Raw genomic sequence first — 26,145 nt, 5'->3', positions numbered from 1 at the left:
TGTAAAATCTTTTCTGGTTGAAATATACTGAAATACAATTTTTAAATGTTTATATAGAAAAATGCTTAAATTGAAGTGTTAGTTGATGTGACAAGAAGATTTCATATATATTATATAACTATGGTTCTGTGAAAATACATTAAATGCAGCAACATTTGCTTTATCTTTGTTCTTTCATCAGTATGATATTCGTAATATCCCATCCAACCCACTTAAGTATGAGTAAAATGCATATTACTAAAAACATATTTATGTATATTATATATACCATGAACTGCCATTCATATTTAACAATTGCAGATGCTAATTAATTTATCAACCTAGCTAAAAACATGATTTTCTTTGTATTTATTTTCACATTTCTGAATGATAAGAGGATCCCACCCCTTTTCTAGATCTTCTTTAAGTAATATGAAAGCAAAAGGTGAAACTTGAAATATTTCTTTCCATTCCTTTGCATAAATATGTATTCATATTTTGATTTATATTGGAAGGTTTTTATTTTATTGTTATATCTGTAGGACATCAAAAGTTCATAAAAATACAAACAACAAATATCTTGCATAAATTGCTTTCCGACAAGGTACCTTACTTCCACTCACGTAGCTATTTTCCTTCAGTGCTACCCTCTATTTGCAAAATAATATTTTGCATGCCACAAGTCTTTCACTCCCACGCATCCCTCGATTTACATGGCTTAATTGATTTTTGCATACGAATTATCATGCAACAAGCCTTCACCAATAGTAGGTGCCACACACCTACATAACTCGTGCGACTCCCTCTATGCTATTCTATCTAACTATCACTTCTCATTTGGCAGTGCTCATGTTCAGACATTTAGTTTGTGCTCTCTTCAGATGTGTTTTTTTTTGTATCAATGTCTCTCAACAATTCTTTGTTACCACTTTTGAAATACGGTCCACCAACTTTGGAAAGATAAATCATTATATTGTTATGTTTTTTTAATATTTTACTGTTAATATTATTATCTGTAGTTATTTCGGTTCAATAACATAATATGGTCAATACTCATAGCCAAGTTCTGTTTTGAAATTAGAGCTTAGTTGTATCCTTTGTCCTATAACGTTGTTCAATTTCCCTTAGCTTACCATCAGGCAGATTTTCTTCTTGATTCTGTGTACTTAGAATCTTTGTTGCCTGTATGGGGGGTCTCTGTTAACCCTATCCATTTTATCCCCCACCTAGTCTTCCAGCTTTGTCTTACCCTACCAATTCTCCTATAGGAAATGTCTGCCTTACACCTCCTTTCTTAGGCATTCAACCTATATCTAGTTTATTTTTCTTGAGATATCTCTTCCTCCTTTCCTCCATGTTGGAGTGTTTGCCATCTTTGGTTCTTTTCCTTCTCGCATGGTTTCTTTGCTTTTGGGATCTTCTAGGGTGGGATACTGTCTTGTACCATTTTGTAGTTGTTCCAGGCAGATGCAGTAAAATGAAAATATTGGCTACAGAAAACTTGATGGTTGTTTCCTCACTAGTAAAAGGGATTTCTGCTAGTGTGTCCACTTCTCATCCTTAACGGATCCTGCTGATTACTAACCCCTACCTCCTCCTCAAAGGACATTGTGACCACATTGCAGAGTTAATTATCATAGTGAGCTGGTCTTCAAAGTGTTAAACTTTCAGTAAATCGAACCATAACCAGAAGCTATAAAAGATCTAGCTGAAGATTAAAAAATGTGAATTGTATTTTTTGTAAGATGTCTACTTAAACTGTAAAGGATTCATGATGTCGGTATAAAGAGGGAATTAAAAGTAAGGAAACGAAAATTCAGATATTTTATATGAAGTGATTAATGTCATTACTTCATTTTTCAAGGGGGAAGGAGTGTGAAATAGCAAATTCTATGTTTTTATGATTATGATTGTGTTTATCACTCATTTATTATTCCCTTCTATCATTTAGATTATCTATGAATCTTTAGTTGCATTAAAATGCTAACTCACCTTTTACATAATCATGTGTTTTGAGTAAATATTTATATATATGTTTGTATGATTAAACTGACACCAGCTTCCCTAGTGGTGATGTACAGATATTGTTATTGTAGCAGAAAAGTATGTAAATTTATGACCACATGAGGTGTTTATGTGGTCCTGTGACATACTCTGTGAATAAATACCCTGCCATAAGTTTCACTAAGAGAGACAGAGAGTCACTAGATGGTTATTTGAAGTGTATAGTTATTGCGGTTTCTCACTCAGTATTGTTATTGACATTGAAAGGTATTGTTTGAATATTGCATTTGGTGTTTTTTTTTAAATTAGGTTTTTTATTTCTGGTCCTTTTTCTTGATTATGTTATTATTGATATATCAATATTTATGATAATTTTTTTATTAATATTGGTGTGAAGTCCTAGCCAGACATTTGTTTATTAACTGTGTTGAATTTATTTCTAAGTGTTGTTATTGTGAATATATTTTGTTTTTGTTGTTGAACCCTGATTGTAGCAGCGTGTTCATTTTAGACCATTACAGTTTGTTTACCATCCACTTCTCTCCACTGGACCATTTTTGGGGCTACTCCTGTGCATTTAGCATCACATGGGGTATCTGTGATGCTATATTCTATTTTTTTTTTTTTGGTTGCTCTTTTGTTTCATTCAGAGTCAATGCCATCTTTATTCATGTTCCATGTCTGGCACCTTCCTGTCCTTACCTACGGATTTCTCTATTTATCATGTATGCTCAATGCTGATTGGAGCTCTGAATCGATTGGTCCCACCTCAATCACTTCTTGGTTCTTCCCCATTTTAATATGTAGTCTTTGATCCCAATCTACTGGGCAATTTCTGCAGAACTGAGAATGCACATGGTACATTCTTATTTTTCAATTCTTGGGATGCTGTCTCACGTTTTTTTTACCACATGATTCGGTATCAGTTTTGTTCATTGCCCTTTGGACTTGTTTTGGTTCCTTATGTTTTTTGTCAGGTGGTCTACATTTTACCTGACTTCTGCATTTTAGGAGATTTTACTAAAACTACTACTTGGATGGTCTGACTTCTGTTAGCTCCTTCTGCACAGGGGGTGGTCATAACTCTCATCTGCTTCTTACACAAGCAGCTTGGGTGGTTGGATTTTCCAACTACATGAGTTTTTCCTGTTAAATACCTAACAATCTCGGCTATTTGGGGAGTGTCTTTTTAAACATCCAACTCCATCAAGATCATCCATTCTCCTCAATTGCATTCGATGGAGCTTTCTGTTATCCATGCCATTACGGTTCACTGTCTTACTACTAGTGAGGTTCTAACACATTGGGGGGTATGGCTTTTATGGAAGCACTTCCCCTTTGGGTCTGGCACATTTGTGATCTTTTCAGGAGATGCTACATGACCCATGGTCTCTTGCTTGGGTTCCTTTGAATTCTCCTTTTAACTTTCATCCAATTCCTCCCTATCATCCAGATTGTTTCTCTTCCCTGATGCTCATCTCCAAAGTTGAGGGTGTGGGTTGATCAGCAGGAGGTTGCAGGCGAATTGTTTACGGACAGAGGTCTTACCATATTAACACCCTGGCACTTCTGACAGTCCAACGTGCTTTAGTTAAATTTCTTCCTCTTGTCTGGATTTGACTAATCATGTTTCATTCTGACTATTTGATAGTTGTGGCTTATATCACTCACCAAGGGGGCACTCATTCTTCTTCCCTTTGTGATAGACAGTGGATCTCCCTTTTTATACCCAAACGTTTGACATACATCTCCTGGTATGTTATGTACCAGGTGCTTTTATCCTCATTGGAAATCATCTTTCCAGTCCCGACACACTTTCCCCCAAGGAGTGGCTTCTCAATCCTCAAATTTTCGGTGGCTCTGCCTCCTATGGGGTACTCCTCCACAGGAAGCATTTGACTCCTTTCTTGATTCCAAGTTACCTCTTTTGTTTTTTGGTCTCCAGTTCATCATCCACTTGCCCTGGCTGTTGATTCAGATGGGATTAGATCCAGTTTATAACTTTGGTTTTTTCATTCTGTCAGTCTTCTTCGATTTTACTAACCTACACTTTAGGGGGTTCATGTGGAATATTCCTTTATTCTCGGTTGGATCCAGATGACCTTCCCTGTCCTGTACATGTTGTGGGTTACTTTTAAGGCTTCTTTCTGTTTACCCCATTTCCCACAGTTTCATTCCCTTGCACCATTCCTCTGTTTGTGATATTTTTTCTCTTCTTTCCTTACCCCTTCTGTTCGGCTTGTGATTCGATTAGTCTTTTATTCCTTGTTTCCTTCTACCCATAATCAATTGCTGGTGTCTTCACTTCGTTCAGGCATCTTACTTTTACCTGCATCTCAACCCCGTTGTCCGTTGGAGGTATTTTGTCTGTTAAGCACTGGGACTACACCTCATACATTCATATCCTATTATCTGCTTTGGGTAGCTGTTTCTTACTTTTTAGGGTAACATCTTCCATCTATTGCTATTTTTCACTTTTTGGTGACACTGTAACTATGTAAGTTTCCTTTCTTTTGTTATATATATTATTTTTCAGGGGCCTGTCTCATGTTTTGACCAGGATCCTGCTCTGTGACAAGTGGTACCTGTCCAGGTATACTTCAATCAGTTAGAATTGTACTAAAACCCACACTGTAAGGCCATGTTGACTTCACTTTCATAATTTCCATGGCCACAAAATGCACACTGTACATTACAATCACATAAACTAGAGATGGGGTATTCTATAAGATTGTTTGTAGGTTATTCCTCGAGATATCTTTGCTTCATAAATATGCCCATTCCAGACTGTACTAGCCCATGGACTTCATGGGTAAAGCAGAAGGGGATTACTGCTCATTTATGCCATTAATTAGATTGAATAAATCGAGTTTGGTCTGCTTTTCAAAATAGGGTTTCGTGGTCACCCAATGCACTTTCTCCAGTGTGAATGTTCCTCCAGACTATTCACCATATTTTTACCCCCGTTTCTTACAGTAGAGTAAGAGTCATTAACACTTTCTAGTTCCAAGCTACTGGGGTGGTGGACCATGAAGGTATCCTCTGGAATAAGAGATATACAATATAAACAATAAAGACTCCATTCATTTGAGAGTAAGTTGGTGGTGTTTTGCTGGTCCTCCAAATGGAGACCACATTTCTGCATGGGTTTGTCTGAGGGGATGTTGTACTTTGGAGTGTGCCATCATAATGATTGGGATCCTTCATTTTACTCCCGCATGGAAGTTGGTTCCCAGTGGTTGAGTTTTGGATTTAGAGCTGAAGCAGTCAACATACTTTTCACACTCGTGCCGTGCAATTGAGATCTCTCATCCCACCCCCACATGGAAGTTGGTTCCCAGTGGTTGAGTTTTGGATTTAGAGCTGAAGCAGTCAACATACTTTTCACACTCGTGCCGTGCAATTGAGATCTCTCATCCCACCCCCACATGGATGTTGGTTCCTGATGGTTAAGTTTTAGATTTAGAGCTGAACCAATCAACATGATGTACTCAAAAATATAGTGTGGCAGCATAAGTGCAGTTCGCCCCTTCGATTGGGATCCCTCATCTTACCCCTGCATGGATGTTAGTTGCCAGGAGTTGAGTTTTGGATTTAGAGCTGAACCAATCAACATAAGTCCTCACACGTGTTCAGGGTGTCCCTAGTCCCTCACCTAGTTTGCCTAGAGTACACTACCCCAATATTGTGAGTCACGGTGGGTGCACTTTTTGGTTGCTTTGCTTCTTCCTTTTGTGCTACCCCTCTGTCTTTATGCTGAGGATGTTACTACATTTGAAGTGGTTATGGTCTGTTTGATTTGAATGGGATATATATATATATATATATATGTATGTTATTTCACTCTGCTCGCACGTGCCTTGAACTTGAGGTGAAGATGGTATGATCCTTGTCCTACCTCTGCATGGATGTTGGTTCTCAGTTGTTGAGTTTTGGATGCAGTGACCTGCCATGTATGGTCCGTTGCACCCTAGCCACTCTACACCTTGGGCCACATCCCTTATTTTACTGTCATTCTGAATTGTGGAAATTATAATATATTATGTTTAGTATCACTGTTCAACCATTTGGATGTGCTCCTCACAATTTTCTGCCCAGATCTGTTACACCTTTTCCACATCTGGGCAAAGTGGTGTGGTCTCCCATGTATAATCCTCTTACTAGAGGGTCCCCTCATTAGGGTGTCCTTCGAATGCTTTTAAAGGATGCTTCTGCTTTCTCCCTCATACTGGTCCCTCCACTTATTCAATGTGAGATTCTAGCTATATATATGAGCAGAAGTAAGGTACCTTGTTGGAAGTTATAATTTTCCAACACTGAAAATGTATTTCCAACAGGTGCTTACTTCCACTTACAATTCCCACCATTCCTCCCCACTGTCAACTGGTGCTTACATTTCTGCCTAAACCTGAAGTTATAGTTAGGTAGAATAGCTTAGAGGGAGTCACATGAGTCATGTAGTGTGGGGCACTAATATTGGTGGTGGTTTGTCGCATGAATTAGTTAAACCATGTGAGTCGAGGGGTGTGTTAGAATGAAAGGCTTTTAGCATGCGCAATTTTTCTTTTTTTTAAATAGAGGGCATCACTGAACAGGAATAGCTATGTATGTGAGTGGAAGTAAGTATGTAATACATTTTCAGTGTAGGAAAATTATAACTGGTTATTTTACCTGGTGATATAGTTACCTTTTGACATTTTATGGATGACTTATCTTTCACATGGGTGAAAGTGTCCTATGAATGATTATTTTAGTTGAAAAAAATTGTTTGCCAGGGGTTTGGTTCTGTCTAGGCCCCCAAAAAGCTCTGATTCATTGTGGACAACTTTCATAATGAAATTTTAACTTTACTTTTTAGAAAGAATAAACAATTCAGAAAACATGTGCAACCTGTCATGTTACCAGATGGACTAACCTGATAATAAATCACAGAAGGCTAGTTAAATTTTAATACTCAAACCTTTTACATGTATGTCCAGTTAATTTTTTAAAACCTCAGTTGCGTGTAAAAAACATATCACTGAATTAGCCAGTTATGACTTTCCTTATACGAAAGAAAATGGTCTGAAGTATAGATCAATAAAGATTACAACAGTGTTGGCAGTAAAATGCAAAATGTGTTTAATTTACATTAAATTTAAATCATGCTTTTTAATCATGTCTGGGAAAGGCCATTTTGATAAGTTTCCGTCTACAGAAAGAGAACTTTCACCCATGCATCTATAACTTGTAATTTTAGGTTTCCCTTATGGCAGTAGTAAAGCACTTTGGAGTATTCTCCTTACTGTCAAGAATCCATTTTTTGAGTGTTTATTTTTCTTATTAGTGTTAAAATATATTACTCAAACAGTATTCCAGTACATAATTTAAAATTGCAGGATTCATTCCATATATTGTAAGACAGGTATTTTTTGTAAATTGGTCACTCTTTCCTAACTGTGGTTTGAGAGATGTTTGTACATATGAGTCTTTTTTTTCTTTCTGTTTGTAGACTCTTGTTGGTGATGCTGTATTCAATTGAATAAACTTTTAACATATTTCTTCAGTTTACCTTCTTTAATTAGATTAGTAATAAATTTCAAACAATTTATTATTCAGCATAAATACAGTCTCCTTGTTTTGTGGTATCTACAGTAGGTTTTGTATATATAAACTGTGTACAATCTTCCTCTGGTTAACAGTTTAAAAGTCTTGTGCATCAAAAACAGTATTACATACTTAATTTTTGTTTTACGTATCCTGCCACTAAAAAAATGAATTCTTATTTTTAATATTTGTTTCAAATAGTTATGGAGATTATTTTTCAAAAATTTAAGAACTGAGTTCTTTATCTACTGCCAAATCTCAAAATTAAAAATGTTATTACAACTTCAAACAAGAATAAAAAAAACTACATATAAACAGAAAACTTCCTTTCATAATGGAAATTATGATTTTTATTACTTCAGTTGCTCATCATAATTTCTGTTGTAGTGTTAGTTGTATTTTATTTTTTTGGGTTTAGCCTTTTTTAAATGAATCTTATTAATTGTATTTGATCATTTGGCTTATGTATTTTTATCACATATTCCTGATTATTATCATGTGCTGTGAGTGCTATAAGTTCATGGGATTTAGAATGTTTTACATTTATAGCATAAGTTTCTTCTTAATTTTTCTTTTAGATGCATATTGAGGTACGGCTAGGAGAATTTAGCAGCATTTTACCTTCATTGCAGGAGAACTGTTCACTAGAACCTCATTCTCCCAGTCCATGTAGTCAACAGGACATGAAGAACCACAAAAGAGGGTATTGTTAATCATATGATAGAGAGTTTGGAATGATATGGATTTTTCTGTTTTATTGTAAGGTTATTAGTAAAGATAATTAAGAGAATTAAAGGTACTGGTTATTGTATAATACCTCATAAGCAGAAAAATACTATTAGGCTGTCTGTTTCTCTTCATTTATCAAGTATCAAAAAGAATTACTGTTTAGAAATTGATGAAAATAGAAATAACTTTTGAAGATAATGTTTATAAAGCCTGAAAAAAAATCTGAAAGTAGTATCAGTGTGATTGTTAAATAGCTTTAAAATATTATAAAGGACATTAATAAAGAAATGAAAATAGAGTTTGTAAATTAATTTAAATATATGTTTAGGAGCTTAGTAACTTATGCCAAAAACGGATTTTAAATATTTAGAATATATTTGTATTGTTTAAGAAATGCCATTTACTTGTTTATATATGTATTTCAGTCATGTCATGACAGAATTGATTGAAACAGAAAAAACTTACGTCTCAGAACTCAGCAGTATAATTCAGGTGTGTGTGTGTTTTAACATTATAAAATCTTTTGTAATTTATAGTTAATGTTTCAGAAATTATAGGTGTAGAGAGAAATGTAACTTTGTAAGTTTGTATAACAGTGTTTTTGAAAGTATCTGTTTAATATATATAAATTAACAGTGGAATTTAAATGCTAAATATTCGAATGCCATAGAATATACTGAAGAGGGAGGATGTTGAAAAGTTAAGCTCATAGATTTCTGAAAGTTATTTAATATTATTATTATAATTTGTAGTAATTTGGGTTAAATTACACAATAATAACTAGATATAATAAGATTGGTAAATAAAAGTAAGACGGTCAAAGTTTTAAGTTAGAGTTTAGGGGTGTAAATTATTATTACAACATTTTAACTTAAAACTGGCTTAGTACATTTAACTTTAGGCTTAGGTATATTTATATTCACTGGTAAATTGTAAAACAGGATAAATACATTGTTTTATTACATATATACAATCTAAAAATTAGCTTATTGTCTCTTGGTGTTCTAGAATTAACGTGTTTATTTGAACTTAGATTCAGTAGTTTAAATTCAGCTTATAGATATAGGTAGGTTATAATATAAATCAGGCTAAAGTAAATATGTTTTATTATTAATGTTACGTATTTTGTTCCAGTAAATTATTAAGTTCTATATAATTAAAGATAAAACTTTATTACTTTAGTGTGAAGACAAAGTAGTGATAAAAAATTATATAATTAGTCCTTAAACGTTAGGCTTAACATTAACAGTGTTAACAATAGGCTACTGGCATTTGGTATTGAGTATTTATTTTCAAGCTAAAACAGTACAAGTATAAATACAATGGTTAAGACTAATGTAGGAGATAAGCATTCACAGTTTGTTAGGTGTAATGGATGCATTGAGTGGGTTTTATTTCGAAACTCAGGACTGGAATATACTTTTAAGGAAGCTAGTAATGAAGATATAGAGTTTTTAGGTTGGAGGAGAAGTTAGAGGCAATCATGATTAAAGTAGATGCAATAGATAAAGAGAAGTGTGGATTGTGTGAAATGGCAGCAGGGTTTCAGGAGGAGCTTAAGCTTTTACATGCAAGGGATACATCATCTAACATTGACTTTCAGGAAGTTAGAAATAGTACTGTTAGGGCTAAAAGAAGTGAATTTAGTTATAATGAGCCTATTCTGTTGAGTAACAAATTTCAGCCCTTGGCTTCTGCAAATGAGGAACTATTGGAAGGAAGGAAAACAAAAGGGTCATAGAAGGATGTGGATAATAAGGAGGTTATAGTTGTAGGTGATTCCTTGATAAGATATATGGGGTAAATAGGGAGAAAAGAATCAGATTATGCTACCCAGTGGCACAGGTGGAGGACATAACTGACACAGCAAGAGATATAATAAAGGGAGCTAGCAGAAATGCAATTTTTGTAGTGCATGTAGAGGCTAATGATGGTGGGAAAGGTAGGTCAGAGGAGCTAATAAATTACAAAGGGTTGATAAAGGCATTTAAAGAAAATGGTCGTAACTTAATTTTGTCAGGGATACTGCCCAGAATTAACTGTGGGAATGAAGTTATAAGTTGGTCACTAGGGATAAATCCTAGGCTTAGGTTAGTATATAAGGATGAGCAGATTGGCTGGTTGAACTTGAGGGATCAGTTCAGTGGAAGAAGGGAGCTTTTTTCAATGGATGGCTTACATTAAAATAGAGTAGGGTCAGACTTGTTTGCTAAGGCTATTAACTCAGCTATAAGGGAAGTTTCAAACTAAGACTAGGCAGTGGTGAGGGCCAGGAAAAACTGAATGCAAAAATAATAAGAGGCAGAGAAAGATTTAGCATAGGTAAAGAGTATAGAAGTTGTTATAAGGATAGGCTTAATTGTTACTATTGTAATGCTAGAAGTATAAGAAATAAAATAGGTGACTTTATAGTACTGGTAGGAATGGAGGATTTTGATATAATGGGAATAACTGAAACATGGATGATTTTGTTGACAGAATTTTTTTTCTAAAACAAGGTTACAGGCTAGTTAATAGGGATAGAGTATTAAGGAGGGAGGGAGGAGTGGCTTTATATGTAAAATGTGAGTTAAATTCTGTTGAAGTTGAAGATATCAAACAGCAAAGAGATTGAATTCATTTGGGTTTCTATTAGAGGATATAAAGAGAAAAGGCTTTTAGTGTGAATTTGTTACAGACTGCCAAATGATACTGATGAAATTAGTGAAACTTTACAATGAGATTAAGACTTCAGCTGTTAATGAAGTCATAATTATGAATGATGTTAATTTCAGGCATATAGATTTGGAAATTCTAGAATAAAACCATGAGGGAAAAAGGTTTTTGGAAACTGTTAAGGATGGCTTTCTTCACCAGTTAGTCAAGGAACCAACTGGAAACAATGCTATTTTAGACTTATTGTTAACTTCAAATGCAGAAATGATTGAAAGGGTAGAAATTGGGGAACATCTGGGTGCAAGTGATCATTGCTCTATTAGGTTCAATGTTTTGCTGCATATGGAGATAAGGAATAATGATATTTTGGTTACAAATTTCAAAAAACAAATTTTGAAGGGATGTGACGAGAATTATCTGTTGTGAATTGGGCAGCTGAGTTATTTGGCAACACTGATCAAATGTGGAAAATTTTTAAAGATAAATTTTTAAATATTCAAGGTAAACGTATTCCTTATAGAAAGAAATGGGTAGCTATAAGTGAAAAAACCAGGTTGGCTCACAAAGAGTTTAAGAAATAAAGTTAAAGAAAAGCATCATAAATTTAAGAAATTTAAATTGACTGGTATGACAGGAGATTTAGAAGATTATAGAAGATCAGGAAAGTTGGTGAAACAAGAAATTAGGACATTAGAAAGGATGTATGAGAAAAGGTTGGCTGAAAATGTAAAAATTAACAGTAAGGATTTCTTTAAATACATTAAGGGTAAATAAAATGTTAGGATGGGGATAGGACCCTTGAGGGATGATAAAGGAAGGCTTGTATCTGATGATTATGAGATGGCTGGGTTATCAAATTTTCTTAATGAATATTTAAGCAGTATTCCACATCTTGATCAGTTGATAAATGGAAAGGAGATCAAACAAGATGACTGCATTAATTCTAATCTGATTAAGAAGAAATTGGGAAGTTTAAGAAACGTAAGTCTTCTGAGCCAGGTAATATTTTCTCAAGGATTTAGAAGGAGGTTAAAGATTGGATATGTGAGCCACTTACTACTATTTTTGTCGGTCCTTGAATAGTGGACAGGTACCAGATGATTTGAAGTTAGCTAATGTAACTCCTCTTCTCAAGGGAGGTGATAAAAATTGTCCTAGTAATTATAGACCCATTAATCTTACATCGGTAGTGGGAAAAGCTTATGAAAGTTTGTTAAAAGATGCTTTGCAAAGCCATTTAACAACGTTTAGAATTTTATTGGATAGTCAACATGGTTTCACTAAGGGAAAATCTTGCCTTACAAATCTTTTGACATTCTTTGAAAAGATTACTGCTTATGTAGATGAAGGTAAGCGTGTAGATTTGGTGTATCTGCATTTTCAGAAAGCATCTGACAAGGTGCCACATAAAAGGCTTCTAAAAAATTATCTAAAGATGTGATGGATAAGTTAGAAAATAGGATAGAGAATTGGATATTATTTTGCATGACTGAATATTAATGAGTTTCTACATGTTCTTACCCAGGCCCTGTTTTAACCAATGGCCATTTGCTCATTATACCATCTCTCTTTCAATACCTATTTCCTTCTCCTTCTTGCTTGTGGTTGTCACAGCTATGATCTTTATATATTAGATGCCTCCTGTACTTTGTTTCACAGGTCTTCCTTGATCTTGTTCCGTAACTGCTCATTTCTTCCCAAGACTTGGCTGGCTTGGGAGGGAGATTGTTCTCTCTCTCTAATTTCTCTTTTGTGTCCAACAGTCAGGTGTTACTTGGCATGAATAGCTCCATTTTGTAGTTCCTGCAATTGTTTACTTTTGCCATGGGATCCCTCTTCTTGCAAGGATCTCTTGTCTTTTATGCATACCAGATGAATTCATCAGCTCATCTGGATCATATATTCCTCTCTGGATGGGAATACTTGCAGGCTGTATTATGTCTCATCAGATTCTCTGGCCCCATACTTTTCAAAAACCCTTGGATGAGATTCTACAGGCTTGAATGTAGATTATGCTCAACACCTTCATTTCCCATTACCTCCAACACCATCTGGCTGGTGTTGCCTCACAGGGTATACTTACTACCCTAAATCTGCATCAAGCAATTTCCAATGTCCCCCCAATGTGAATTCCTCCCTCTAGTCTTTGAGTAGAGGATGGAAAAACCCTTACCACTTCCTAGCTCCTAGGGTTGACAACTTGGAGAGTTCCTCACCAGTTGTACAACCCCTCTGGAAAGAGTCTGAGTGGGAAGCACATTACAGTGGTAAGTAGGGCATGGGTGTCCATGTCAGTGTAGTGCAGGTGTCACCCTTTTTAAATAATATGCCAATTTCCAAATGGTTTGGCCAGCCTGATGGACCAAAGTGTTCTTCTGCAACAGGAAGAGGACTTTGTCCCTTTTACTTTATGTATGGTGAGTAAGTGATAAAACAGAGCACATATCAAAATATGGTCTGATAATTACCTTAGCCATGCTACACCTCATATCCAATTGACTTGTGTGTGCAAATACTCAGTTGGTCATGCACTTTTCTACCCATCCCTGCAACATATTGGCTCCTTTGCCATAATCCTTTCATATTTACATCTGGGCAAAGAGTATACCCTGCATGAGGTGGATGTGGTCTCCCATGAGTGTTGCCCCTTCAGTACCTTCTCTGAAAGGATCTCATCTAGGTTTTCACAATTGCACTGGTCCCTCCATCACATCAGTATGGGATTCTAGCTACTCTGTGCAGGGAGGTAAGTGTATTGTTTTGGAAGTTAACGTTTTCCTTACCTGAAAATGCATTTCAGATATATATACTTACCATTCTAAACACCTTCCCACTACTGGTGCACATTATTCTTGCCCTATTTAAGAATGAAGTTAGTTCTGAGTGGAAATGCATATGGGAATCTTCTGCATATGGAGGATGTGTCACCCTCCTATTGGTGGAGGGCTATTATCCCATGATGATAACATCATACATTAGTGCTGCTTATGTTAAAATACGTCTTGGGTGAAAGATACCTCAAGGCAGATGCAAGAGGAATAGCTATTGTGTGCAGAGAGGTATCTATTGAAAATAGATTTTCAGGTAAGAAAAATGTTAACTTAGGCTAACTGGGAAGGTGTTATAACTATTTGCCCCTCAAACTTCATCAACCTCATTCTTCAATGATTCTTTGAAAAACAGTACTTGGCTATTTTGTTTTAATACTGTGCCCATTTAAATATTTTCTTTTGACCTACAGGGATACAAAAAAGAAATGGACAACCCAGCAATGAAAGACTGCATACCAGGATCTCTTCTCGGAAAATCTGATGTACTTTTTGGAAATATGATGGAAATCTACAATTTTCATAACAAGTAGGAACAAATTTTTTAACTGTTTTTTAAATATCTGTATTTAATGTCTACAAGCTGAAATACCTGTCAACTGACAGAGAATGTTTAAACTTAAGTAAAACAATGTAAGCTTAACAGCAATCATATAGTTCGAAGTAGTAACTTGAAAATAAACTTTAGCTCAAAATTTTAAAATTATAACAAAGCTTCTTCATAAACAACATTTGCAGTTTGCTTTCCATCTACCAACAAATAAAGATTTTGAGGTGATCCCACCATTGAACACCCTACATCTCATTGATCATGAGAAAAGCATGGTTGTTTGAGAAACCATCCATCAACTTTCATACTTTTATCTTGAATCCCTTTAGAATATTCACCATTGTCTGAAGCATCAACCTGCCAAGATTGTTTGAGATTGACTCAGTAGGCTGGGAGTAATTAACCAACAGGCTTTACAAAATAGAAATAGGGTTAAGTTCAGTTTTGACCCCCTTAGGACATACTTAATAGTGTTTACATACAAACTTTGGTTGAGATTGGCCCAATAGGCTTGGAGGAGCTAGGGTGCAAACAAATACACATTTCATCTTTATATATATATATAGATTAGATGAATATTTTATATTAACAACTATTATAATAATTATCTTGTTGTTAACCAAATTACTCCTTTTGTAATTTGAAAGTACGTATTCAAAGGGGAGATTTTAATGATTTTGTTTATTTTATGGTTTATAAATTATAAGAATCTATATAAAATCAATGTAAATAAAAAGTGATGTACATGACCAATATTAGCAAGCAGTTAAATATACATGTACAACAAAATTATCAAGGCATTAAGTGTGAAAAACTGTTAGCAAGTTTATAATTTTAAAATTAATATTGTAGAATTTCTCACCAACTGTAAAATAACTACATGTAAAAAATAATATTATAAATTTCTTAAATTTTAACAACTTTAAGAAATTATTGATTTCTAGCATTTGAAATAATGTAGTTCTTATAATACAGAGTTTTGTAAAAAAAAATCCTGTTTTGAAAGATTGCAAAAACAATGGACCATAAATTTTGAATGGTTGATACTATATATATCCTTTTAACCTTTTGAGTACTGGACCAGGAAAATCAGATGGGGGCCTCACAGACTGAGGAAAATTGAAATATTAGTAAAAAATATTAATCATATCAGGTAATAAGAATTGATGTAAAAAAGGATGAAAACCAAAAAAAAACAAACACAAACTAACCTTTCCTGGTGATGTAGAATCATTTGAAGTTGAAGTATGCAGCTTGAGATAAAGGCAAGTGCCCACTTACTGGCTCTATCACACATATTTGCATTTCTCCTCAGCAAAGGATGCTCCAACAAAACCATCATTGCAATTTATAAAATGTACATTAGACTTTTAATAAAATGTGGTAACCTGTAACATGTCAGATAATATAAAAAATTACAAGGGTTACAGAACAGAGCAATTAAAATAGCATGTAGACTCCCAAATTACACACCACTGGAATATCTTCATTCACTAACAAAACTCCCCTCCTTAAAACAATGCTTCATGAAACTAGCTACTTATTATTACAAATGCACCCGAGCTAGAAACAGTCAAACGCAAGAAATTACCCAAATAGCATCAACCCCTTTCCACTTGGAACAAATACACATCCCCTCTCAACTTTATCAACAACAATAACATGCAAGGGTAATACAAATAATGTGTTTACTAACCAGTTATCTTATTTTCAAATTTGGGCACTGGATAGGTAGATTATTTGCAGCCTGTCCAGTGAAAGTGGTTTTTTCTGGGCACTCTGGTTTCCCCCACATCCAAATTTGTTGGCTATTGTATCCTTAGATCCCAGACCCTGAAAAGGACTGCTTCTGGTATGCTTAAATCTGTATATGATAAATCTTAAATCTCAAATTCTAAATCTCAACTATCCCTTACCACTGAGTATATTTCTTATAATCCGAAATCTTTTGCATCTAGAACCTGTAAACTTAATCTTTATTATCCAAGTGTAATGCTAACTGCTATTGCTATCAATTCTTCAAATATCATACAAATTTAAACTCTGTTATGTTTTATTAACCAACTTAATCCAATAGGGCATGCTGGATCTCTCTGCTCTTTTCTCCATAGCTGACAACTTCACTGACATGATTTCAATACCACGTGTTCCACGTACACCAGCCTCGCTAAACTTTGTCACTCCAAGCCACGAGCAAGTCAAGCTTACTTCCTCCTCGCTTTCTTCACTGCTTTCTCCTGATATTTAATTAAATGCTTCTTCATGTATGTCATAAACAACACTAATGCTAGAAAAATATACATTTCATCAATGTACGTCTTTTCACTTTATCCTAGATTCAGAATCATGAGTACAGTAAGTGTAGTATTTGTTTGTTTCACTCACAATGTGGTTCATCAATGTGCTACCAAAGAACAGCTGGAGATACTCGTATTCTCAACTTTCATCAGTAATATCACAGTCCTCTCTTATTTTTAATATTTGAGTTAAGAAAACATGGCACTTTGGGGATTAATTGTCCATCATTTGACCGAACAAAGCATGATGGTGGTGTGGGTCTGTGGGGAGCACCATAGGGGTTGCATAAACAGAAGGTGGAGGGCTGAGGTTGAACAACTTTGCTATCACTCTTGCCACTTGTTGTTGAAAACTGTGTGGGTGTTTCTTCCATATCATATTCAAAATCACTTTATATTTATGATGCTAGTATGTATACATCAGATCAATTGTCACCATCATTGGTGCTCCAAAGAATATTGCTTATCTGCTGGGAAGGTACCCAAGTACATTTGCTTGGGAGCATGAACCTGAGACCCTTCTGCCATCATGGTGGTGTATGGGTAACTGACACGTTGGAATATTTTTCTTGGTGGTAATTACAGTCGCTGGTAGCATATGGCATTTATATATACTTGGATGGCACACTGTCCTATTCATATGTGGGCAGGAGAAGGCATGTTGTACTATTATGGGTAAAGTCGCATTACGCTGGCTATTCTAGTACAGATACAGCACCAAAATGGTTAAAAACTGTATAGATTTAGTGTGTATACTGAACACTATTTTTAGTTCCATTTATACAACATTTCACAAAGATAGTAATATTTGCATTAGTAATTAGAAAATGTCAATTATTTTAGTGCTTCACTTGTAAGTTTTAGGTCACTGTTGTTAATTATAAACCTTTTTATGATGTTCTGACTGTTTCAGTGTATTCTTGATGGACCTTCAGAATTGCAGCAGCACTCCTGAATTGGTTGGTCGTTGTTTTGTTCAGAGGGTTTGTAGTTTATTTGCTTTCAGATATTTTTATAATTGTGAACTTAAAATTTTACCCTAAGGAATCAGTATTTATATTCCTATGCCATAAAAAAAAAGTTTTATTAAGATATAGAGTATTTCTGTTTTAAAGAAAAAGGATGGTGTATGTTTATCATGCTTTGGTGATATCATATTATGAATTTCTGTATATATCAGTCAATAAAAGAACACAAAATGCATCATTTATCAGATTAATTATCTCTCGTACAGACTATAAACAGGACGATTAAAGAAACTGCTACAAAACATTAACCAACTTGTACTCATTATTAGTCATGATGCTAAGGTATTCATTGTTTCTGCATATTTATATTTTTTACAAAATCTTAATTTGGAAATTTTCATTTTTTTAAAGTAATTAATAATTTGTTGTTTTGAAAATTTTGCTTTAAGTAAAAATTTACACATTTTGTTTGCAAATGTTACAAATACCTTCAGAATAGTTTTCTTACAGGTAACTTTTGTGATGTAAATATATTTGTCTTTACAGAGAGACTTTTTACACAAGCTTTACAGTACATACTGCATGAATAAACCCAAATCTGAAGCTTTAAGGAGACAGTGTGGGGATGATAATTTGTTTTTTAAGGTAAGATCAAAAGGTTTGTAAAGAATTTTCCACAGTAAACTTTCAAACTTGAAAGCTCTACTACAGAGCATTGAAATTTAGAAACTCTATTATTTTTAACATAGATTTAAAGTGAAAGTTTTATATTTTTGTAAGTTTTTTTTGGAATTAAAAATAATATTTATTTCTGATAAACCATCTGAGCAGAAGTTCTTACTTTTCTTGCTGGCTGTCAATATGTATCAGCATTTTAAAAAAATTATGGAGATATTGAAAACACGAGATTCATTACAATTACCTATACTAGAAAATCATGCTTTAAACAATCATTACTAATGGTTCAGAAATAATGTATTAACACTATTATATTTTTTTACTTCTGTAGCATCAGATATAATAGTTTGGGCAGTTAAAAAAAAGCTACATGGTGAAAGGTTTTAAAGGGTGCAGGGAGAATTTGATACCATTGTCAGTATTGCAATGCTTTCAACATTACTGGGAAAATATTTGATCTGAATTCTACCATTTATTTTTAAGGGTTCAATGACAATTTGACAGAATAACACAATTCTCAGTATCACAGTGCTTTCAACACAACTTCTGGGGAACATTTGATCTGACTTGTACTGGTGTGTTTTTAAGAAGGTACAGTGAGAATTTGATGGAATAATGAAATTATCAACAACATGATGTTTTCAACATTACTTCTGATCTGACTTCTACCAGCATGTTTTTATAGGTTACAGTACAAATTTGATGGAACAATACAATTGTCAGTATCGCAACTCTTCCAGTAATGCTTCTACAGAAATACTTGATCTGATTTATACCATTGTGCATGTTGTGTTTAGAAACCGTAGTCACTATATAAGAGGAATATGAGCAACCTTATAAGTCGATTCCCTTTTTTTACTATATTAGATTGTAAAGTATTCTGAATATGGTGGTGATAAAGCAGTTTGAATTGTTTTTAAATAAAAATGATTAGAAATTGTGTCACTAAAATTTGTTGGTGAAAAGTTTTATTAATTTCTTTAGAATTTCTTAATGTTGAAACAAGACTTGAACTATTAATGGTGCTTTTAGTTCTTACAGTAATATTGCTTATAAAATATTGATTTAAAAGTAATTTGTTTAAATTTCTAAGTTTTTTCTAGTAAAAAAATCCTATGTTTCTATATTATAGATATTTATAGTTACTTAGATTTTTTAGTTGATTTTTATATCCTATATTTGGCAGGAATGTCAGAAAAAACTGGAACATAAACTCCCCCTGGGGGCATATTTATTAAAACCTGTTCAGAGAATAACTAAATACCAATTACTTATTAAGGTAAGGGGTGTTTTTTGGGTAATTGCAAAGACAGTTATTTTTAATGTAACATATGTTTATATAAATTTAAATTTTTTTTATTTGAGAAGTAAGCTTGTTGTTAGAATAGTTATCAAAACAGTTACATAACAAAATAGAAAAATCCTGTAATCTCTTAGTGAAGTAAAGGATGTTTTATATTATAATTAACAAAGTTGCATACCTAGGTTAGGACCAATTTTTTTATATACTTACAAAAAGGTGGCTTACCACAGTGATAGATTTTTTTATATTTGTGAGACATTTATCAGGCTGAGAAAGTTTTGGTTTAATTGTCATGCTTATGAAGTTAAGAAAAATTTTGTTTAATTATAAAAAACTTCCTTATCAAGTTAAGAGATATTTTCCTTTAATTATGAAAACTTCATTACCAAGTTGAATGAGGTTTCCATTTAATTATAGAAACTTTCTTATCAGACTGAGAAGGGATCTCATTAATTACAAAACTTTAAAGAATTCTCTGAGCATGATAACTAAGATGAAGAATAATTTGCATATTTATAACAACGATTATTTATCAAGTTAATAGAGGTTTTTGATACTGATGTGAAGTACACTATATATTTCTTATCTTAATAGAGAAATGCATATTAAGAATAATTACTCATCATCATATCTTTTACACAGTTATAAATACTTCTCACTTCTGAAGGTATTTCTTATATGCAAGTAAAGATATGCAGTTGTTCTTCAAGGCAGATGTTTTACTATATATAATACATTTGCTTATCAGTGTAATGTAGGTATTTATTTAAGTTTACTAAGTACGCATTATTCATCAGTGTAAGAGTAACCAAAAATAATAGTAATTACCTTAATAGTGATTTCATAAGTTATAACTATACATTTCATTTTCAAAGCATCTGTAAAAGCAGTTTTTTAAAAAGGGAAGGTAATTATTTCATGACCCTTCTTGCACACAGTTATTTCCTTGGTACATTAATTTCTTGGATATTTATTCTCTGTAAGATTTTCTTTTGTAGATTAAAATGAAAAAGTTTAATAGTCAAGTTGTTTGATATAAAACAAATTAAGGAAGTTAATGATTTTAATAATACCATCCTATAAGTTATGGTCAAATATGAATGCTCAGGATGAAGAATAAATAATAATAAGATATTAGCCACTACCAGTGAAACTTTTGTTTCAGTACTACAGCTGATCAAAATTACTGGGTTACAATACACTAAGTGTTAGTCGAAGCACTATTTATGTTCATTGTGTACTGGATTTAATGGCATGTAACAACTAATCTGCAAAGCATGAAATTGGTGTAACTCAGCTAACTCGGTGAGCTTTAGTATTAAGCAAAGGGCTTTAGCAGCAGGAGTTGGGAAATATGAAAATTCATTTCAGGCCAGAAAAGAATGATGTAGTTAAAACTATTTCAGTTTTATTGTGATGTAATCTCATATATCTATCTTGTCAAGGTATTCTAAATCACCAGCTTGAGCATTGCAGTACACACAAAACTTGCTTACCTAAAAATCCAATGACAGTTTTTGTTTAGAGTGTTGATTAAACTTTCATATATCAGATGAATAGGAATAGGTGGCCCAAAATCTGGAATTAAATATTTTTTGGTACTTTCATGTGAGTAAAATATCTTAATGAGGAGCTTGATAATACAGATGCAATACAGAAAGAGAAAACTGGCATATGGATTAACCTATTTTACAACAACTTTAAGCTATTTTCAAAGCATACAAAGTTGTTAGTACTATTATAACATATCAGAAGTCTAAATTATCTGCCCTAATCATTGCTTAAACCTTGGCTTACAGTAGTGTTATGAGGCCAATGCTAACATGGATCAAGTCCCAAGCAGACAACTCTTCATCATGACCATTATATAAGAAACATTACAATGTTAATTAGATACTCTCTAGTCTTGAACTTTTTGTACTGTTGGGTAATATATTAATGTTGTGAATAACACACTTTAAGCTCGTTTCAGATATTGATGTTTCATTTTGATAATATCTGAAATGTATCTCTAAAGAACCTCTTTAGGCAAATTTAAAACAAAAACTACACTGCAATATTAAAGTGTTGCAAAAATCTAGTATAAAATTGCTAAAAGTGTTGTCAGTCAGGACTTGCATAACCAGCTTTGGTAATTTCAAACTATGCTGTTGCATAAGTTGTATACTTTTTCTCAACAATTTGTACATGATGGTAAAGTTATTGGTACTAAATATTTTAGTTGTCTTTTCTTCATATATATATATTTAAGGCTAAAGATGTACTGTTTTATACAGGATTTGCTGAAGTACACCGATGAAAAAGCAGCACAAGAAGAACTCCAAGAAGCTCTTGACACAATGTTAAGTGTCCTCAAGTATGTAAATGATAGTATGCATCAGGTGGCCATTACTGGATTTCATGTAAGTCTGTGTACCAATACTTATAAATTTGTTTAACCCAGTTCCAAGGTTGTCTACCAGTACTTGATAGATTAACAGGATTAACTTCTTCTCTAGTGTCTTGTCTGCATGCAAGTGTTGACAATCATGACTTTCCATTTCTGTCTCTGTCCCTGGTGTCCTTCAACAATTCTTTGTTGTTATTCACAGCTCCTAACCATTTTCTGACTCCATCAAACATCTTTATTCTTTGTCTTCTTTTGCTTTTCTTCTCTTTTCTTCTATCTTACCAGTTGTTACTATGCTCCCATCTTTTCGTTCCTCATCACATGACCTATGAACTCAGCTGTCTGTCTACTAGGAACTGTAAATCTGTCTACCACTCTCTCTAAGTCCGAGTACCAGCATCTGTAACTTTGTCCAATAATATTTGGATGGTTTTGTACTAGTACCTGTAAGTTTGTATAACAGTATTTGTATTTTTGTGTACTAGCATCTAAAACCTTGTCTCCTGGTACTTGTAAGTCTGTCTAACAGTTGTTTTATGTATCTGTACCAGCAGCTGTAAATCTGTTTAATAGTAGCTGTGTTTTTTTTCTATTTCTAAATATAAATTAGTATATGTGTTCATTCATTGGTTTACTTTGTCAGATTTTGTGTATAGGGCTGAATTCTTTACAGTAGATGCCCGTGGCTTGTTGGCAATAAATTTCAACAATAAACAAACAGCACACAGTCTAGTTGTTTTAAAACAATATATTAAAACAAGTCAAACCTACATACAAATGTTCATTACACTTTTGGTTAGCACATTTATATCCAATGTTTTAATCCTTTCCTTTGGGTTTGTGTAATTTGTGGAAATCGAGTTGAAACTTTCACTTGTACAACAATACATATGGTAACACTGAGATTTCTTAACTTATCCTCTCAAAAACTGGTAAGATTTTGTTAAAGTTCATAAATATCTTGTACACAAAGAATGACATTATTATAATTAAATGTTTTTACTAAAGATATGTTATTTATCTGTTGTAGTTACTTACACTCAAACTCTTAACAAATCAAGTGCAAGGTGATTTTCATTTTAAGTATAAAAATATATTTCTTCATCTTATACTTCCATATTTCATTTGCATAATCTATAGAGCCTTCTTAACGAATATCAAAAGTTTTTTAAAGTAAATGTTTATATTTCATTCTTCATTTTCTGTACCATGTCACTAAATCTAGCTATTATCATCAACGTACAATGCAACAAAATAATTAAAATTAGGAAATAGAAAAAAATACACACCTTTTAATTTTTTGTTGAATATCTTTAAAGATTTTCCTTTTGTAAAATTTGTGATTTCAGATCTTTTCGTTTTCACATATAGTTAATGTTTTATTTTCTTTTATTGTCCTTTGCCACATATTATTCATCTCAATAAGTCAATAGTGTCCTTGAGGTATATTACAGTGTCTCTGGGAGACATGCTCAACCCTTCTGCAAAATGTTCGTGCAGCTCGTAATATCATAAGTGTTGAGAACTGACACAAAGTATGATATATATTTATAAAATGTTTAAACCCTTTAATTATGCATTTTAATACATAACTAATACATAGTTAACTAAAATATAATAGTAAGACCTAAATACAATTTAAGCTGTATCTCTAACTATAACATATTTAGGTAAGAAACAACCATAAGTGTTATAGTCAATCAAGCAGCCAACAGTACTACAGTTGGTTATATATACTCCATGACAACTGTATGCTAATTTCAAAATAACTATTGTTAGATTATAGTGTAAAATGAGCTCTTTCTAGTGACTATACACATGTGTATGTAACATTTACATGTTGGCTATAAAGCTCAAACAAAGCTGTTGATGGTGGGCATGGCACCTGTCAGGGGTTGACAAAATTTATTACTTGTTTCAACTTCATTCATTCAGAGAACTTTGAAATGTATGAGTCAAAAGGTTATGTAAGCATTTTATTGTCTAGATGTACATCTACTTGACTGCCTTTGTATTATTGAAGATACAGAGTGTTAAAGTAGAGAATTTTCATAGCTCTTTGGTCATATGATAATATATCTGAAGTTTTAAGTAGTTTTTAAAGGTTCATTTTGAATTAAAAGAGTTAAAACTTAGATAACATGAAACTTTGAATGATAACATACTGTACATTATAATGTATATTGATATTCAAGGTGTTTAATTACATTTTAAATGTGACACAATGACCTGCACAGAAAAGCATTTAAATAGGCACACATTGTGAAGTGAAAGCATTAAATAATTCTCTTTTTTTGTCAAAGTCCACACTGGCTGGTTCAGTTCCTTTAGAACACATTTTGACAAGACAAAAATTATTCTTCTCTACTCTGTTATTGCGATACAATCTGTGATACTTTCACTTTAAAATCACCGATATATGTTCTTTATGGCTAAACTTGCAAACACACAGTCTAAGTCTATTTGACTATATCTCTACCTAACTTAACTTGAACTACATTTTGTACACTTATTTATAAATAGCTCGACTGAGGCCTAGACCTTTCCACACACTACGAGGTATTATGATGTAATAATACTTAAGAAAAACATGACGAACAATACAACAATTGCCAATTTACGATAATTGAACTTTATAACTTATGATTCGCACAGTTATGTAAACAAACCTGCGATAAACTATCGCTTCTAAGAATAATCAAGCTTAAAACTCATGCTATACTTAAATTGAAACAGTCGTGTATATCTAACATACTTCTATTTACCAAGACCAATTAGTTTGATTCTTAGGAAATTTACTTTTTTTTCCTTGTACATGCAAGTCTTTCCATGATGTTTCCTCTGTCTTTCTGTCAGGACCTCAGCTACTTATTCATCATTCATTGTTAGGTAGAAGTGTATGACATAAATTAAAAGTGGGATCAAGATTTATTTGACCAAGTGAAGTGATGGAATGGGTTCTTAATTTTAATGCATTTTTACTGGGATAGAGTGAACCCCCCCCCCTTTATGCCATTGTTAGGCAAAACATATTTTGGTGTCAATCCCAATATAATTTTTTTTTTAGCTGAAACATGTAATTGAAAACAAAAGTTAGTATTTACAGTTTATATTGTACAATATTTAGAGACACTTAGCAAAGTTATTGGAAGCATATTCGTGCATGTTACAGGGAAGCCTTGCTGATTATGGAAAATTGTTATTACAAGGACCTTTTAGTGTTTGGATGGAAGGAAAGAAGGACAGAATTAGAGATCTTCGTTTTAAATCCCAACAACGTTTTATCTTTTTGTATGAGCAGCTTATTCTTCTTACCAAGAAATGTGGACCTGATGAAAACCCAACATATGCATTCAAAAATGCCTTAAAGGTATAATTTCTGTTTGTTAAACTTAGGTTTGTTTGTTGTATCTGTTGAAATATTTTATTTGTGGTTTTGAAGTATATGTATATAACATAGTAACTGTTATCATGTTTGAAATTCTAGACATGAATATTGAAGAATGAGGTCATTCAAGATACATTACATGAGTTTCATTAGTGTCATGTCACATTAGTTTGATACATAGTATGTAACAGTAGTTTTATACAAAATACAGTTATGGAATTAATTATGGAAACCCACAAGTGATACATATGGGAGTCATGAAAAATGAATTATTACAGCTTGATGCTGAATTGTGTAATATTTCAAAACATTATCACAGAAAATACAAAAGAAAAGTAAAAATGTATATACTGCTCTAGCATTTTGTATGTAAACCCTTTGCTTTATACAGAACATTAAACATTATTTCCTGCTGCCATACAGTTTATCAATGTAAAATTAATAAGCATTGCCCCAAACTTATACTGATCCTTCACTATGCTTCATTGTAGATGTTGTACATTTGCTATGACATTATTCTTCTCTTCACCATCGAACAAACTGTAATTGATTGTGGCAGAACAATTCAAACAAGGATTCATCTGTAAAGAATACACATCTCCAGCTTTGCTTATTCTACTGTTTGTGGTCTGATGCTCATTTAAACCCTTTGATTTGATGAGCATTATACATCCATTGAGGCCACTTCATGGTAATATTCAAATTCAACTTCATTTTCAACAATGAACATTTTCTTGAAATAGATGGTTTAAGTATGGACAATCCTGTTTCGCCCGTTCTTGCCAATATAT

At 33.2% G+C, this 26,145-nt stretch overlaps 1 protein-coding gene across 3 annotated transcripts in view; it reads left to right on the top strand.

The window, feature by feature from the left end:
- Positions 1 to 26,145, top strand: part of LOC106464926 (guanine nucleotide exchange factor DBS-like) — a 57,742-nt gene that overhangs the window by 15,112 nt on the left and 16,485 nt on the right. Inside the window, exons 11-18 of one of the 3 annotated variants that reach the window (XR_002611857.1) lie at positions 8,148 to 8,272; positions 8,724 to 8,790; positions 14,195 to 14,310; positions 17,542 to 17,611; positions 18,143 to 18,241; positions 19,461 to 19,553; positions 21,854 to 21,979; positions 25,139 to 25,336. Coding sequence is in view for 2 of the 3 variants with exons in the window: in XM_022392731.1 (XP_022248439.1) it covers positions 8,148 to 8,272; positions 8,724 to 8,790; positions 14,195 to 14,310; positions 17,542 to 17,611; positions 18,143 to 18,241; positions 21,854 to 21,979; positions 25,139 to 25,336 (801 nt within the window). In the remaining variant the exon portion in view is untranslated. The remainder of the gene's footprint in view (positions 1 to 8,147; positions 8,273 to 8,723; positions 8,791 to 14,194; positions 14,311 to 17,541; positions 17,612 to 18,142; positions 18,242 to 19,460; positions 19,554 to 21,853; positions 21,980 to 25,138; positions 25,337 to 26,145) is intronic. The other 2 variants (XM_022392732.1, XM_022392731.1) reach the window with 2 other exon arrangements.

This window comes from Limulus polyphemus, unplaced genomic scaffold (assembly GCF_000517525.1).
Source record: "Limulus polyphemus unplaced genomic scaffold, Limulus_polyphemus-2.1.2 Scaffold1785, whole genome shotgun sequence".
NCBI lineage: Eukaryota > Metazoa > Arthropoda > Merostomata > Xiphosura > Limulidae > Limulus > Limulus polyphemus.
This window is presented reverse-complemented; position numbering and strand designations above follow the sequence as displayed.